This window comes from Odocoileus virginianus, unplaced genomic scaffold (assembly GCF_023699985.2).
Source record: "Odocoileus virginianus isolate 20LAN1187 ecotype Illinois unplaced genomic scaffold, Ovbor_1.2 Unplaced_Scaffold_5, whole genome shotgun sequence".
Taxonomy (NCBI): Eukaryota; Metazoa; Chordata; class Mammalia; order Artiodactyla; family Cervidae; genus Odocoileus; species Odocoileus virginianus.
The window spans coordinates 4,060,289-4,074,377 of record NW_027224267.1 but is presented as its reverse complement, the minus strand read 5'-3'; the positions used below and the strand labels follow the sequence as shown (position 1 = coordinate 4,074,377).

General features: G+C 50.5%; 1 protein-coding gene across 5 annotated transcripts in view; it reads right to left on the bottom strand.

Annotated features, from left to right (window-relative positions):
* Positions 1-8,173: 8,173 nt before the first annotated feature.
* FAM193A (family with sequence similarity 193 member A) overlaps positions 8,174-14,089 on the bottom strand; it is a 152,499-nt gene continuing 146,583 nt past the window's right edge. For all 5 annotated transcript variants that reach the window (XM_070462449.1, XM_070462447.1, XM_070462448.1 and 2 more), the window contains one exon: positions 8,174-8,741. In XM_070462449.1, the coding sequence (XP_070318550.1) occupies positions 8,648-8,741 (94 nt within the window). In that variant the 3' untranslated portion in view covers positions 8,174-8,647. The remainder of the gene's footprint in view (positions 8,742-14,089) is intronic.

Genomic DNA, 14,089 nt, shown 5'->3' with positions numbered 1-14,089 from the left:
GTGGGGGAGCAGAGTGCTTAAGCAACTTACACAGTTATAAGGTTATAAGGTTTTTGCATTGATTTACAGTAGACTTAATAAATTACAGGAGCATATTATAATCTCTAGGGTAACCATCTAGGGATGGAAATACTTAATTAAAAAGCTATAGAGGGATTCCCCGAGCAGTCCAGTGGTTAAGACTCTGCACTTCCTTGGTATTTATTTGGCTGCCCTGGGTTTCAGTTGCAGCACTGCAGGATCTTCAGCTGCTGCAGCGTTCAGGTCCTTTAGTTGCGACATGCGAGCTCTCAGCTGTGGCATGTGGGATCTAGTTCCCTGATCAGGGATGGAGCCCGGGCCCCCGGCATTGGGAGCGTCAGGGAAGTCCTAAGAAGTCCTAAGACTCTGCACTTCTAATGTGGGGCCTGGGGTTTGATCCCTGATTGGGGATAAAAATCCCAACATATGCAGCAGTAAATAAACTTACCAAACCCTCTGACTGAATAACAATTGTCACAGTGGACGCAAATAAAGGTCTTGCCTGTGTGCCCATCAGAAAAGATGAAGACACACCACGCCAACATTAACCAAGAAAATCAGACACTACACTTTAAGACAAAAAATGTTACCAGAGATAAAGATCAATGTCACACAATGATAAAAAGGTAAATTTATCAGGGGTATATAATATACCCAGATTTGCATAGGGCTAATAATACCAATATAAAGCATAAGAACAAGATAAATACATAATCATAGTTGGAGATTTTAACATACCTTTCTCAGTAACTGAAAGAAGCAGGGAAAAGAAATCGATAAGGATATAGAAGATTAAACCAAAATAATCTACCTGGCCTAATTCATACATAGAATGTAAGCTATACCCAACAAGTGCTAACTGTAATTCTTTTCAGGTGTACACGGAATGCTTCCAAGAGAGACAAATTAGTGAGTCACAACAATGGTTCAAAGAGCTTAATCACTGAATTTGTGATGGCTAAGATTCAATTCAATTCAGTCGCTCAGTCGTGTCTGACTCTCTGCAACCCCATGAATCGCACGCAGCACGCCAGACCTCCCTGTTCATCACCAACTCCCGGAGTTTACCTAAACTCATGTCCATCGAGTCGGTGATGCCATCCAGCCATCTCATCCTCTGTCGTCCCCTTCTCCTCCTGCCCCCAATCCCTCCCAGCATCAGGGTCTTTTCAAATGAGTCAGCTCTTCACATCAGGTGGCCAAAGTATTGGAGTTTCAGCTTCAGCATCAGTCCTTCCAATGAATACCCAGGACTGATCTCCCTTAGGATGGGCTGGTTGGATCTCCTTGCAGTCCAAGGGACTCTCAAGAGTCTTCTCCAACACCACAGTTCAAAAGCATCAATTCTTCGGCACTCGGCTTTCTTCACAGTCCAACTCTTACATCCATACATGACCACTGGAAAAACCATAGCCTTGATGAGACGACCTTTGTTGGCAAAGTAATGTCTCTGCTTTTTAATATGCTATCTAGGTTGGTCACAACTTTCCAAGGAGCAAGCGTCGTTCAATTTCATAGCTGCAGTCACCATCTGCAGTGATTTTGGAGTCCCCCAAAATAAAATCTGACACTGTTTCCACTGTTTCCCCATCTATTTACCATGAAGTGATGGAACCAGATGCCATGATCTTAGTTTTTTGAATGTTGAGCTTTAAGTCAACTTTTTCACTCTCCTCTTTCACTTTCATTAAGAGGCTTTTTAGTTCCTCTTCACTTTTTGCCATAAGGGTGGTATCATCTGCATATCTGAGGTTATTGATATTTCTCCTGGCAATCTTGATTCCAGCCTGATTCCACTAAGGTTAAACCACAACAATTCAGTAACAGAACGATAACTAATAAATTCCCAGCATGTTTCTAAATGATCTATGGGAAAAATAAATACAATGGAAACTGGAAATATTTTGAACTGAGTATAAATGAAAATACAAGTTGCTATAAAAACAACAACAAGTTGCTAAAAATTGTGGAATACAGCGAAAGCAGTGACCAGGGGAAATGTAATAGCTCTGAAGGCATGAATTAGGATGAAGGGAGGTGAGACTTCGTTGATCCAAGTGCTCATCTCAAGATGCTAGGGAAAGAACTGCAAATTGAGTCCAAAGAAAATGGAAGGAAATAATAAAAGACCAGAATCAATGAAATGGAAAACAGACAAAAATCATCAATGCCAATGGTTCTTTTAAATAGTAATAAGACTGATAAACCCACAGCATGACTGATTAAGAAAGAAAACGTAAATTGCTAAAATCTGGAGTCAGAGATGAGCATCACCATAGATCTCTAGGATGTTAAACAGATGAGATACCATGAAGAGTTTATGGAGCTAATACCTGTGACAGCTTAGATGAAATGGATCAAGTTCTTCAAACACACAGCTTCCTAAAACTGAAGAAACAGAAAACCGGAACAGCTTGTGTCACTTAAATAGACTGAATCTGTAATTAAAGGTCTTTTCACAAAGGAAATTACAGTCTCAGATGACTCCCTGGTGAACTCTTCCTAATGTCTAAGAAAGACACACCAACATCCTACAGACTCAGGAAACAGAATAGGAATGTTCCCTAACTCAGTTTATGACACTAAAATGCGAGAAAAACAAGGCATGAAGGAAAATGACAGATCGCTCTCGAACGCAGAGGCAAAAATCCTAAAAAGAATAAATAAAAAATATAACCAAGTGCAATTATAGGAATATAAGATTGCTTGACATTAAAAAAATAATTCACCATAACAACAGACCAAAATAAAAACAAAACAAAACAAAACCCCATATAATCATCTCAACAAAAGCAAAAAAAGCATATGACAAAATTCAACACCCACTCATGATACCACCACCCGGCAACCTAGGAGCGGGAGGGGTCTCCGCGGTCTGACCGAGGTGTGTGTCCGGAAGACCCGCAGCCACCTCTGCACTTGATGACGTGCTGAGTGCTGTCCCCGAGGAGGGCCCATCAGGCAAGCTGCTCACTGTTACTCCTGCAGTTCCACTTGGTACAGGAGGTGCCCAGTGCAACTGGGCAATAAAATGAAGACTAGAAAGACTGGAAAAGAAGAAATTAAACTGGCCCTACTCACAGATGACAGATGGTGTATGTAGAAAACCCTAGGGGGCCTTCAGAAAACAGTTTAATCAGGAAGGCGACAATCTCAAGAGACAAAGTATGAAACATCTGTTTTATTCCTGTATGTTTTCAACAAATGGAAAAGCCAATTAAGAGAACCTGCTGTGAGTTGAATTATGTCTCCCCCCAAAAATAAGTTCACCAAAAAATGTTGAAGTCCTAATCCCCAGAATGTGTGAATGTGACCTCATTTAGAAAGAGGATCTTTGCAGGTGTAATCTAAAGTGATGTCCTGCTGCATTAGGGTGAACCCCAAATCCAGTGACCGGCGTCCTTATAAGAAGAGGGCAAGAGACAGACAGAGAGAGAACACCACATGGAGACAGGCCAGGGCCGGAGTGACGTATGGATAAGTCAAGGACACCAAGGACGGCCAGTGACCACAGGGAGCTGGGAGCGCAGCACGGAAGAGCTTTCTCCTCACAACCTCTAGAAGGAACCGGTTCTGCTGACACCTGAGTTCTAGATTTAAATCTTTCAGAACCTGGAGAATACATTTCTAAGCCATGTAGTTTGTGGCACTTTGTTATGGGAGGCCCAGAAAACTAATGCATCACTTTACTTCAGTTCAGTCGCTCAGTCGTGTCCAACTCTTTGCGACCCCATGAATCGCAGCACACCAGGCCTCCCTGTCCATCACCAACTCCCGGAGTTTACTCAAACTCATGTCCATTGAGTCGGTGATGCCATCCAGCCATCTCATCCTCTGTTGTCCCCTTCTCCTCCCACCTTCAATCTTTCCCAGCATCAGGGTCTTTTCCAATGAGTCAGCTCTTCACATCAGGTGGCCAAAGTATTGGAGTTTCAGCTTCAACATCAGTCCTTCCAATGAATATTCAGGACTGATTTCCTTTAGGATTGACTGGTTGGATCTCCTTGCAGTCCAAGGGACTCTCAAGAGTCTTCTCCAACACCACAGTTCAAAAGCATCAATTCTTTGGCGCTCAGCTTTCTTTATGGTCCAACTCTCACATCCATACATGACTAAAGAATACATCATAGCTTTGACTAGATGGACCTTTGTTGGCAAAGTAATGTCTCTGCTTTTTAATATGCTGTCTAGGTTGGTCATAACTTTTCTTCCAAGGAGCAAGTGTCTTTTAATTTCATGGCTGCAGTCACCATCTGCAGTGATTTTGGAGCCCAAGAAAATAAAGTCTGTCACTGTTTCCATTGTTTTCCCATCTGTTTGCCATGAAGTGATGGGACCGGATGCCGTGATCTTAGTTTTCTGAATGTTGAGCTTTAAGCCAACTTTTTCACTCTCCTCTTTCACTTTCATCAAGAGGCTCTTTAGTTCCTTTTCACTTTCTGCCATAAGGGTGGTGTCATCTGCATATCTGAGGCTGTTGATATTTCTCCCGGCAATCTTGATTCCAGCTTGTGCTTCATCCAGCCCAGCATTTCTCATGATGTACTCTGCATATAAGTTAAATAAGCAGGGTGACAATATACAGCCTTGATGTACTCTTTTCCCAATTTGGAACCAGTCCATTGGTTCCATGTCTGGTTCTAACTGCTGCTTCTTGACCTGCATACAGATTTCTCAGGAAGCAGGTAAGGTGGTCTGGTATTCCCATCTCTTGAAGAATGATCCACACAGTCAAAGGCTTTTGCATAGTCAATGAAAACAGATGTTTTTCTGGAACTCGCTTGCTTTTTCTGATACAGTGGATGTTGGCAATTTGATCTCTGGTCCCTCTGCCTTTTCTAAATCCAGCTTGAACATCTGGAAGTTCTCGGTTCATGTACTGCTGAAGCCTAGCTTGAAGGATTTTGAGCATTACCTTGCTAGCATGTGAAATGAACACAATTGTGTGGTAGTTTGAACATTCTTTGGCATTGCCCTTCTTTGGGATTACGATGAAAACTTGGAAAACCACTAGGCTATTCAGATATGACCTTAAAAAGAAATCCCTTACAATTATATTATTGGAGGTGACAAACAGATTCAAGGGATTAGATCTGGCAGACAGAGGACCTGAAGAACTATGGACGGAGGTTCCTAACACTGTACAGGTGGTGGTGACCAAAACCATCCCCAAGAGAAAGAAACGCAAAAAGGAAAATGGTTGTCTCAGGAGACCTTACAAAGAGCTGAGAAAAGGGAAGTGAAAGGCAACGGAGAAAAGGAAAGATATATTCATCTGAATGCAAAGTTCCAAAGAATAGCAAGGAGGTAAGAAAACCTTCCTCATTGAGCAATGCAAAGAAATAGAGGAAAACGATAGAGTGGGAAAGATTAGAGATCTAAGAAAATCAGAGATACCAAGGGAACACTTCATACAAAGATGGGTACAATAAAGGACAGAAAACGTATGGACCTAACAGAAGCAGAAGAGATTTAAGAAGAGGTGGTGATAATACACAGAACTGTACAAAAAAGATCTTCATGACCCAGATAACCACGGTGGTGTGATCACTCACCTAGAACCAGACATCCTGGAGTCCGAAGTCAAGTGGCTTCAGAAGTATTACTACAAAGCTCGTAGAGGTGATGGAATTCCAGCTCAGCTATTTCAAATCCTAAAAGATGACGCTGTGAAAGTGCTGCTCTCAATATGCCAGCACATTTGGAAAACGCAGCAGTGGTCACAGGACTGGAAAAGGTCAGTTTTCATTTCTTGTAGTTTCTATTTATTTGTCATTGAGTCCACAGGTATTCCCTTCCAGAGTTTCTAGTCAGCTGTTACTTGTATCCTGGGTATTGTTCATTTCAGACACTGTTTTTCTCCCTTTGGATTTGGATATTTTTTTGCAGCTTCGAGCTCTTCATCTCGTTCACACTTTCCTTTATATGTTTGAGCACAGTCATAAGATTTTAACAGATGTTCTAAGGTTCTCAGACTCACCATCTTTGGTTCCGATTCTCTTGCTTGTTTGATGCTTCTTCTGCTCATGGCTCACAGCCTCCTTCTTGGCATGGCCTGGGTCCTAACACTTGGAGCTGTGCTTCGTCATGCGGGACAGTGTTAAGTACGGGCAGGCTTTCTGCCGGCAGGCCTGCTCTGCTCCTTCTAAGGCTTGTGTCCAGCCTTAGATTCCATCCAGGGGCAGCTCAGACCCCACGGGGGACTCCACGCATTGCCCGTGTGTCCCCCAGTCTCCGCCCTGGGTGGTGCAAACTCCCCCGGGGCTCATGGAATTTACGCCTCCGCAGCCCCCTCCTGTCTGGGAGCCCCAGGCACCCCGGACGCTGGTCTGCTGGGCTCCTCCCCGTGCTGCCTCCAGGCAGGAAGCGGGGGCCCTTCCCTCAGGAAACACAGCTCTGCGCCGCTCTCCCTGCCCAGACAGCGTCCGGAGTCACAGCCCCAGCTCAGTGCGCTCAGCCCGCGGCCGACACCGCACGGCGCCCACCTGCCTGCCCCGTGCGCACCCTCCTCTGCCACGCGTCCCGCTTGGAGAGCGAGTCCTTCAGAGCTCAGACCGTTCGGAACTTCTTCCCGGCCTGCACGGCTGTTTCCCCCAGCACTGAATGAACGGGGGCAGTGCCTGCCTGTGATCGTGAAGATGAAGCAGGAAGTCGCTTCCATTCTGTCGTTTTCTGCGATGACTTAGAGGTTTGGTGTTGAAGACAGTAAAACAGTATGGACTGTGCACTGTTTTTTCTTCTCCTTAAAAAAGGAATGCATTAATGAAATTGAGAACTGCCACATTTTGGTTTAATGCGATGAGTATGTAGGCGGCAGGTTTCAATAAAAGCCCACTTTGCTGTTTCTCTTCCACCCACAGTCACTTTGCTTCATCTACAGGTCACTCACTTACCCCTGTCGCTGGCAGGAGGCCCTCCGAGGCTGGGCAGTGACCTCGCTGGGCACATTTCGGGCTCTCTCCACGGGCCTGGGCCCTGTGCCCCCAGCTGTAACTGCGGTGACCGGGAGAGGACCCGGCCTCACCCCGGGGCCTCAGCCTCCTGGGGCCTGAATCCACCCTCTTTCTTGTTCCCGAGACGGCCCCTTGAGGGATGAGGAATGCTAGGGGTGGTCCTGCGGGTCAGCTGGCTTCCAGGAGATGGGACAGCGTCTAGGTGGATGGGGGCCAGGAGGCCGAGACGTGCAAGGGACCAGAACCGCCGGGCGGCGCGGGTGTGGAAGGGGGGGGCACCCAGGGAACGGGGGCACAGGCTGGTCTGAGCCTGAGTGGACACCGGCTCCACCCTCTCTGAGGACCCCAGCCGTGGTCACGGCCCGGCCTGCTTCTCCCTTTGTTGGACCATTCCACACCCAGGAAAGCCCAGCCCGCCACTCAACCAAACCCCCCCGCCTGCTGCCCTCGCCTGCTCCCCGCAACTGCCGGCCCCTCCTGGACCCCGGCCCCCAGTCAGGGCTGCCCCAGCAGCAGAGCCATGCAGGCCCCTCCCCGGCCCCGGCCGCCCTCGCCTGCCCCCCAGTCCTGGTCTGGGGCTCAGACCACGTCCCGTCTGCACGGCCCGTAACGGGGAGGGCCTCCCATGGTGACCACGGCCCCGCCCGCCTCCTGAGCCCGCTCCCTGGGCGCCCCGGGGGTTGTCAGACACCGCCAGGGCCGGGGCCAGCGAAAAGCCAGACGGAGTTGGGCTCTCAACGAGTCCTGAGGGACGCGCGGAAGCCGCTTCCCCGGGGGCCGAAGCAGCAGGAGCTCCAGCGTGCTCCAGGGGGTGAGGGAAGCCGGCTGCGAGCAGACAGCAGCTCCGCCGGCTTCCTGCTGACGGGGCTCAAGGAAGGGCCGCTGGGACTCCTCACTGCACCGGCCTGTGCCGCTCACCTGCGCCCCGTTAGACGTTTCCAGTCTTCGTCGCTGTGTCAGGCCCCCCCCCCCCCGCGCCGCGGGGAAGCCCACGTCCGTCTGCTGTGCCCCCCGCCCTCCTCCTCCTCCGCCCCCCGAGCTCCCGCCACGGCCCCCTGATAGCGCCGGGGGCCGGCCGGGCGGTGCTGGCCCGTGGAGGCGCGGCCCGGCTGGCGGGAGGATACCAGCGCTGGAACGGCGCAGGCGGCCCCCGCCGACCGCTGACCCCCGACCCCCGCACAAAGCAACCAGACCAGGTCTCCTGCTGTACTAATGTATTCCATCTTTCAAAAAGAAAGACATGATTTTAATATTACTTAACAATATGTTAAAAAAGTAGCCAGGCAGGCTCCGTGTTAATACAGTTGGACACTCTACAGACTTCATGGTGTGAGTACTGGCGGGTGTTTGCTCGGAACGGTCTCGTTCTGCGGGGGTCTTACACAAGCTGGCTACAAGTCGGGGGTCAGACACGGACGCGCGACGTGTACACTCTGGACAGTGGACTGTGGAGGACGGCGGGCCCGCCCACCCGGGCCCTCGGCGGACGCGGGCGGAGCTGAGCGGAGACCCCCCGGGGGCAGGTGGCAGGACGGGGCGGAACGCAGAGGGCCGGCGGCGCGGGGGCGGCTCGTCCGGCTGGCTCACGCACAGACAACACGCACGCGAGCTCGCAGCAGGCTCTCGTCGGAGGGGCCGGGCCGGCCACCGCGCAGCCCCCTCGGCATCCGCGTTCAGTGGGCAGCGAAGGTGGCCTTTTTCAAGCTGAAGTTGGACCAGTTGATGGACAGCCTCTGTCGCGTCTGCCTGGCGGAGTCCAAACAGAACCTGGAAGACAGGACGCCGCGCGGTCACGGCGGGGGCCGGGACGCCTCCGCCGCTGGGGGGGTCGGTCCCCCTCGGGACACCGGCGGACCAGCGCCTCGGACACCGCACAGTCATGGCGGGGACCGGGATGCCTCCCCCTCGGGACACTGGCGGGCCAGCGCCTCGGACACCGCGCAGTCACGGCAGGGGCCGGGACGCCTCCCGCTCGGGACACCGGCGGGCCAGCACCCCGGACACCCCTGCGTTTCCATGTCCTTTTCCTCTCGGTCCTCAGGGAAAGAGCCCAGCCTGGCCCGGCTCTGCCACGGCCCCCAGCCTGCTCTCCCTTACCCGTGAGTCACGAGGCTGAGACGTGAAACACGACTCTGCACCCCCCACCCCGCCCTCAGGGCAGCTCTGTGCAGTCCGGCACCCCCAGGCCCCGTCTGCCCTGCACTGGCTCCCCGGTCCCCAGGCAGTGACGGTCCCAAGGCAGTGACGGCCAAGTTCTGCACTCAACGAGAGAAAGGATATTTTCTTTCAAAAGCCTTTGTATCATTTCTGAAATGCTCTCCCTTCCCACACTGATGAGGTAGCAGAAATCTGAATTAAAGCAGAAAATGGTACAGCTATCCCCTGTCCAGCAGGGGCAGCGTTTCTGCCTCATCTGGGGTTAATCTCGGAGCTGTGGCCCAGAGGGCCAGCCTACCCCTGGGCGAAGGGCTGCACCATCTCCCAGAACCCAAACCCCGAGTCCAGTGAGGCCACCTTTTAGAGCTTCTGGAAGCTTCCACTTCTGCTGCCTCCCCCAGCACGCATGTGCCCCACCTTCACATGCAGCCCAGGGCACTCGGCGGCTCCAGGCCTGAACCCAAGCAAGGCTCGGGCACTGCAGCAGTGGGCCCACCTTCTCCCCCGACACCACCTCCCTCAGGCGTGGCCCACGTGTCACGCAGGCACACCCACGTGTGTGTGACACCTGTGTGCATCTATCATGTAAAAGCCTGGGCACCCAGCCCCAGGCAAGAAACCCTGCACAGCCAACCCTGGGCACGGGGCTGAGCCCCGGGCGCAGCCGGCCTGGCCTGGCCACCACAGGCCCTCACAGCTCTCTGTGGGGTCAGGACCTCGCAGGCGTCCACAGGGGCGGGGGCTGACCCGCACACACAGGCGCGTGGCACCTCTCCACTCGGCCTCATCCTTCGCCGTGTGTGCGGTCCTGCCGCGAGGCTGCAAAGCGCTGGGCGGACAGGGCCCTGGAGGGCACTCCTGGGACATAGTGGGGCTGGGCGTGGATCCCGGGGGCACAGGATTGGCTGTTAAAAGTTCAGTGGATCCACCAAGCTCTTTTCCACAGGGGCACCTGATGCTCCGCTCCTTGCCCACAGCGGGGCTAGGCCCCGGCCACTCCCAGCACCAGCTGGTTGAGGCCCCCAAGGGGAACCAGTCACAAGCTTTCTGGGACATCGACTGCTTCATCTGCCCACCTGTGAAGAGGTCTGTCTGTCTGTCCGTAACACACTGCGATGCTTACACATCTTGATGCGAATCCTGTGATACGTTGGCTGTAATACTGTTCTCTCATTTTCTTATTAAAAAGCAAGTTGTTGACTTTAGTGTACCTTAACTTATCAATCTTTTATTTTATGGTTGGTGTGTCTAAGAAGGGCTTCCCTGGTGACTCAGATGGTGAAGAATCTGCCTGCAATGCAGAGACCTGGGTTCAATCCCTGGGTCGGGAAGATCCCTGGAGGAAATGGCTACTCCAGTGTTCTGGCCTGGAGAATCCCCGTGGACAGAGAAGTCTGGAGGGTTACAGTCCATGGGGTCAGAGAGTCGGACACGACTGGGTGACTAAGCCCAGCACACGACATAAAGAATAAAGACAGAGCGAATGCCACGGGTCAGCAGCCAGGCCGGGGCCCCTGCCTCACCTCAGGAGGAATCACCGATCTGGCTTTTTACGCTGATCACCTCCATGCCTTTCTTTACAGTCCTAACACCTGTGTATGCATCCCTGAACAAGACACTTCATTTCTAAAAACCGACTTCGCCGAGGGGTGCTGACGTACGATAAACTGCAGGTAGTGTCTGGGAAACGATCCCACCAGTCACGACACAGAGCGTGTCCACAACGTCCCCATGTCTCTGGGCCGCCCTGGCCCCAGGCCAACCACCAGCTGCTGTCTGTCTCCCCAAGTTGCCCCGGTTTCCTGGACCTCACCGCAGTGGGGCCCTGACGCGCCCTGGGCCTGGCCTCCGTGGACCGTCCATGTGCCCGGCAGTAGCCCCTGGGCGGAGGGAGCAGCGCCTGTCTGTCCGCTCGTCTGCGTGGACCTCAGGGTCGCTCCCAGGCTGGGGCTACAAGTAGGCCGTGCAGGAACGTGCAGGAGCATCCTCTCTCCCCCGTGAGCTTCCGGGGAGACCCCTGGAGAGGAGCTGCTGCGCTGAACGGCAGGCACCTTCAACAATGGACTTCCGTCTGCCTGAGTTTAAGTTCCCACGGGCAGGGTCATCGTGCACACTCCTGCGTGCTGGGTCTCGTTTCACGTGCACGTGTGAGGCGTGTCCATGGCGCACACAGCTGGGCCCTGCCCCTCTCTGCTGCTGTGACATTCCTCCTCCGTCCCCACATGCTCCAGAAACACTGTGTTGAATTCCACAGAACCCTTCTTGGGTTTTAAATCTACAGATAAACTTGGGGACGCTCAGCGGCTTAAGGTGCCAACTCTCCCACAAATGCACAGAGTCTCTGTGACCTGGGACTTCAATGGTCTTCTGTGGCCTCCACGTCTCCTGATTCATGGACACGGCACAGACTTCGGCGCTGTGATGAATGCTGTCTGTATTCAAAGCTCGTTTCTGAATTACTGATGGTGGAGAGAAGAATAACTAACCTCGGTGCCCTTATCCTACAGCCGACTCTTGCTACACTGCGCTGCGTGCTCTGAAACGTCCCATACAGACGGTCAGCCCACTCTAAGTGAAACCCTGCATCCTCCCTTCGGATCTCAGGCCCGTCTCCGGTCCTGTCCCTCTGCCTGGCCAAATCCACCGTGCCCACGGGACCCGTGGATGGCGGGCTCTGCTCCACACGGGCTTCCACACTCCTCCCGCTTTGGAAGATGCTCCACCTACGTTTCTCTCTCTTCTGGTGAATTCCTTTTTTCAGGCTAAAGATATTTCCTTCCATTGCTTACTGGTTGTCTTTTTTTTTTAATTAATTATAAATGGGTGCTAAGATCTTAGCAAAGGTTTTGTCTGAACCCACTGAAATGATCACATGGCTCTTCTTTCATTTATTGATGTAGCAAAAAACATTTCCTAATAGTAATTCAATCCTGGAATAAGCCAGTTTGGTAACATGCCACTTTTTAAAAACATACTGTTGTTATTTGAAATGTGAGTATCTTGATGATTTTCACATCTAACATTCATGAGAGAAACAAATTTGTGATTTTTCATTTTTTTTCTGGTATTAGTTTTAGCAGGTTTTGGTATCAATATTGCATTTCTTTCGTAACATGAAGTGGGGGGACTTCCCTGGAGGTCAAGCGGTTAACCCTCTGCCCTTCCACTGCTGGGCGTGTAGGTCTGATCCCTGGTCAGGGACTTAGATCCCACATGCTGTGGGGCACAGCTAAACAAATAAATAAAAAGGTAAAAAACCAACCAAGCAAACAAAAACACAAATTGGGGAGCATGCTCCTTGCTGTCTCATTGCAGTCCTCTGGTAGAACCTGTGAACCATCTTTCTTTGAAAGTCCTGGAGAACTCACGGTAAAACTCTCAGAATGCGGTTTTCTCACAGGGAAGACGTGGAACTACTGCTTCACGCTAATAGTTACTGGACCACTCAGGCTATTTTTTTATTCAGTTAATTTGTGTTTTCTTTAAATTTTAAAATGAATTGTTGTACATTGATCCCATCTCTGGCATTGTGGCCTCCTTTTCACTTACATGTCCACAAAATCAGAGAAGCTCTTCATGTTACAGAGAATTTCAAACACACACAAGAGTGGAACAGAGTGCCATCACCCAGCTTGGATGACCATCAATACCCTACTTCTTCTCTAATCTAATTAGGATATTTTGGGGTGTCTTTTGGCTATTTTTCTTGACTAGTCTCTCAAACGTTTATTTAATGTTTCCAAAGACTCAAATTTTGGCTTTGCTGATCTCTGGTTTCTATTTCATTATTTCTCTTATGTATTACCTCCTTTGTTTCACTTTCTTTCAGTTTATTCCATTGTTGTTTTTCTAATTTCTCAAATGAAATCGGTAACTCAATGATTTTCAGGTTTTTACTACCCAACTCCAGCATTTAAGGCTTCAGTGGAAGTGCTCTCAAGAACAAACCTTTCAAGTTTTCTTGAGGTATTGCTTTTTACAATGTTTGTTTTCTATGGTACATCACAGTGACTCACTCACACCTACGTATCTTTTCATCTTCTCTCCCATGCGGCTGATCACAGGACACTGTGCCCTGCAGGAGGACCTTGTTGCTCACCCACTCCCCGTGGAGCAGTTTGCTCTCCTAACCCCACACTCCCGCCCCCACCCTCCCCGCCCCCCACCTGGGCCCGACCACCAGTTTGCTCTCAGGTCTGTGATTCTGTTTTTGTCTCACAGACAGGTTCACTTGTGTCACACTTCAGACTCTACACATAACATCATATGATACTTGCCTTTGTCTGGCTGACTCACTCAGTAGGATACTCTCTAGGTCCATTCATGTTGCTGCTAATGGCATTGTTTCAGTATTTTTAAGGCTGCTTAATATTCCATCGTGTCTGACTCTTTCTGACCCCACGGACTGCAGCATGCCAGGCTTCCCTGTCCATCATCAACTCCCGGAGCCTACTCAAACTCGTCCATTAAGTCAGTGATGCCATCCAACCATCTCATCCTCTGTTGTCCCCTTCTCCTCCTGCTTTCAATCTTTCCCAGTATCAGGGTCTTTTCAAATGAGTCAGTTCTTCTCATCAGGTGGCCAAAGTATTGGAGTTTCAGTTTCAGCATCAGTCCTTCCAAAGAATATTCAGGACTGATTCCTTTAGGATGGACTGGTTGGATCTCCTTGCTAGTCCAAGGGACTCTCAAGAGTCTTCTCCAACACCACAGCTCAAAAGCATCAATTCTTCAGCGCTCAGCTTTCTTTAGAGTCCAGCTCTCACATCCATACATGACTATTGGAAAAATCATAGCTTTGACTAGATGAACCTTTGTCAGTAAAATAATGTCTCTGCTTTCTAAATATGCTATGTTAGTCATAACTTTTCTTCCAAGGAGCAAGTGTCTTTTAATTTCATGGCTGCAGCCCCTGTCTGCAGTGATTTTGGAACCCCCCAAGATAAAGTCTCTCGCTG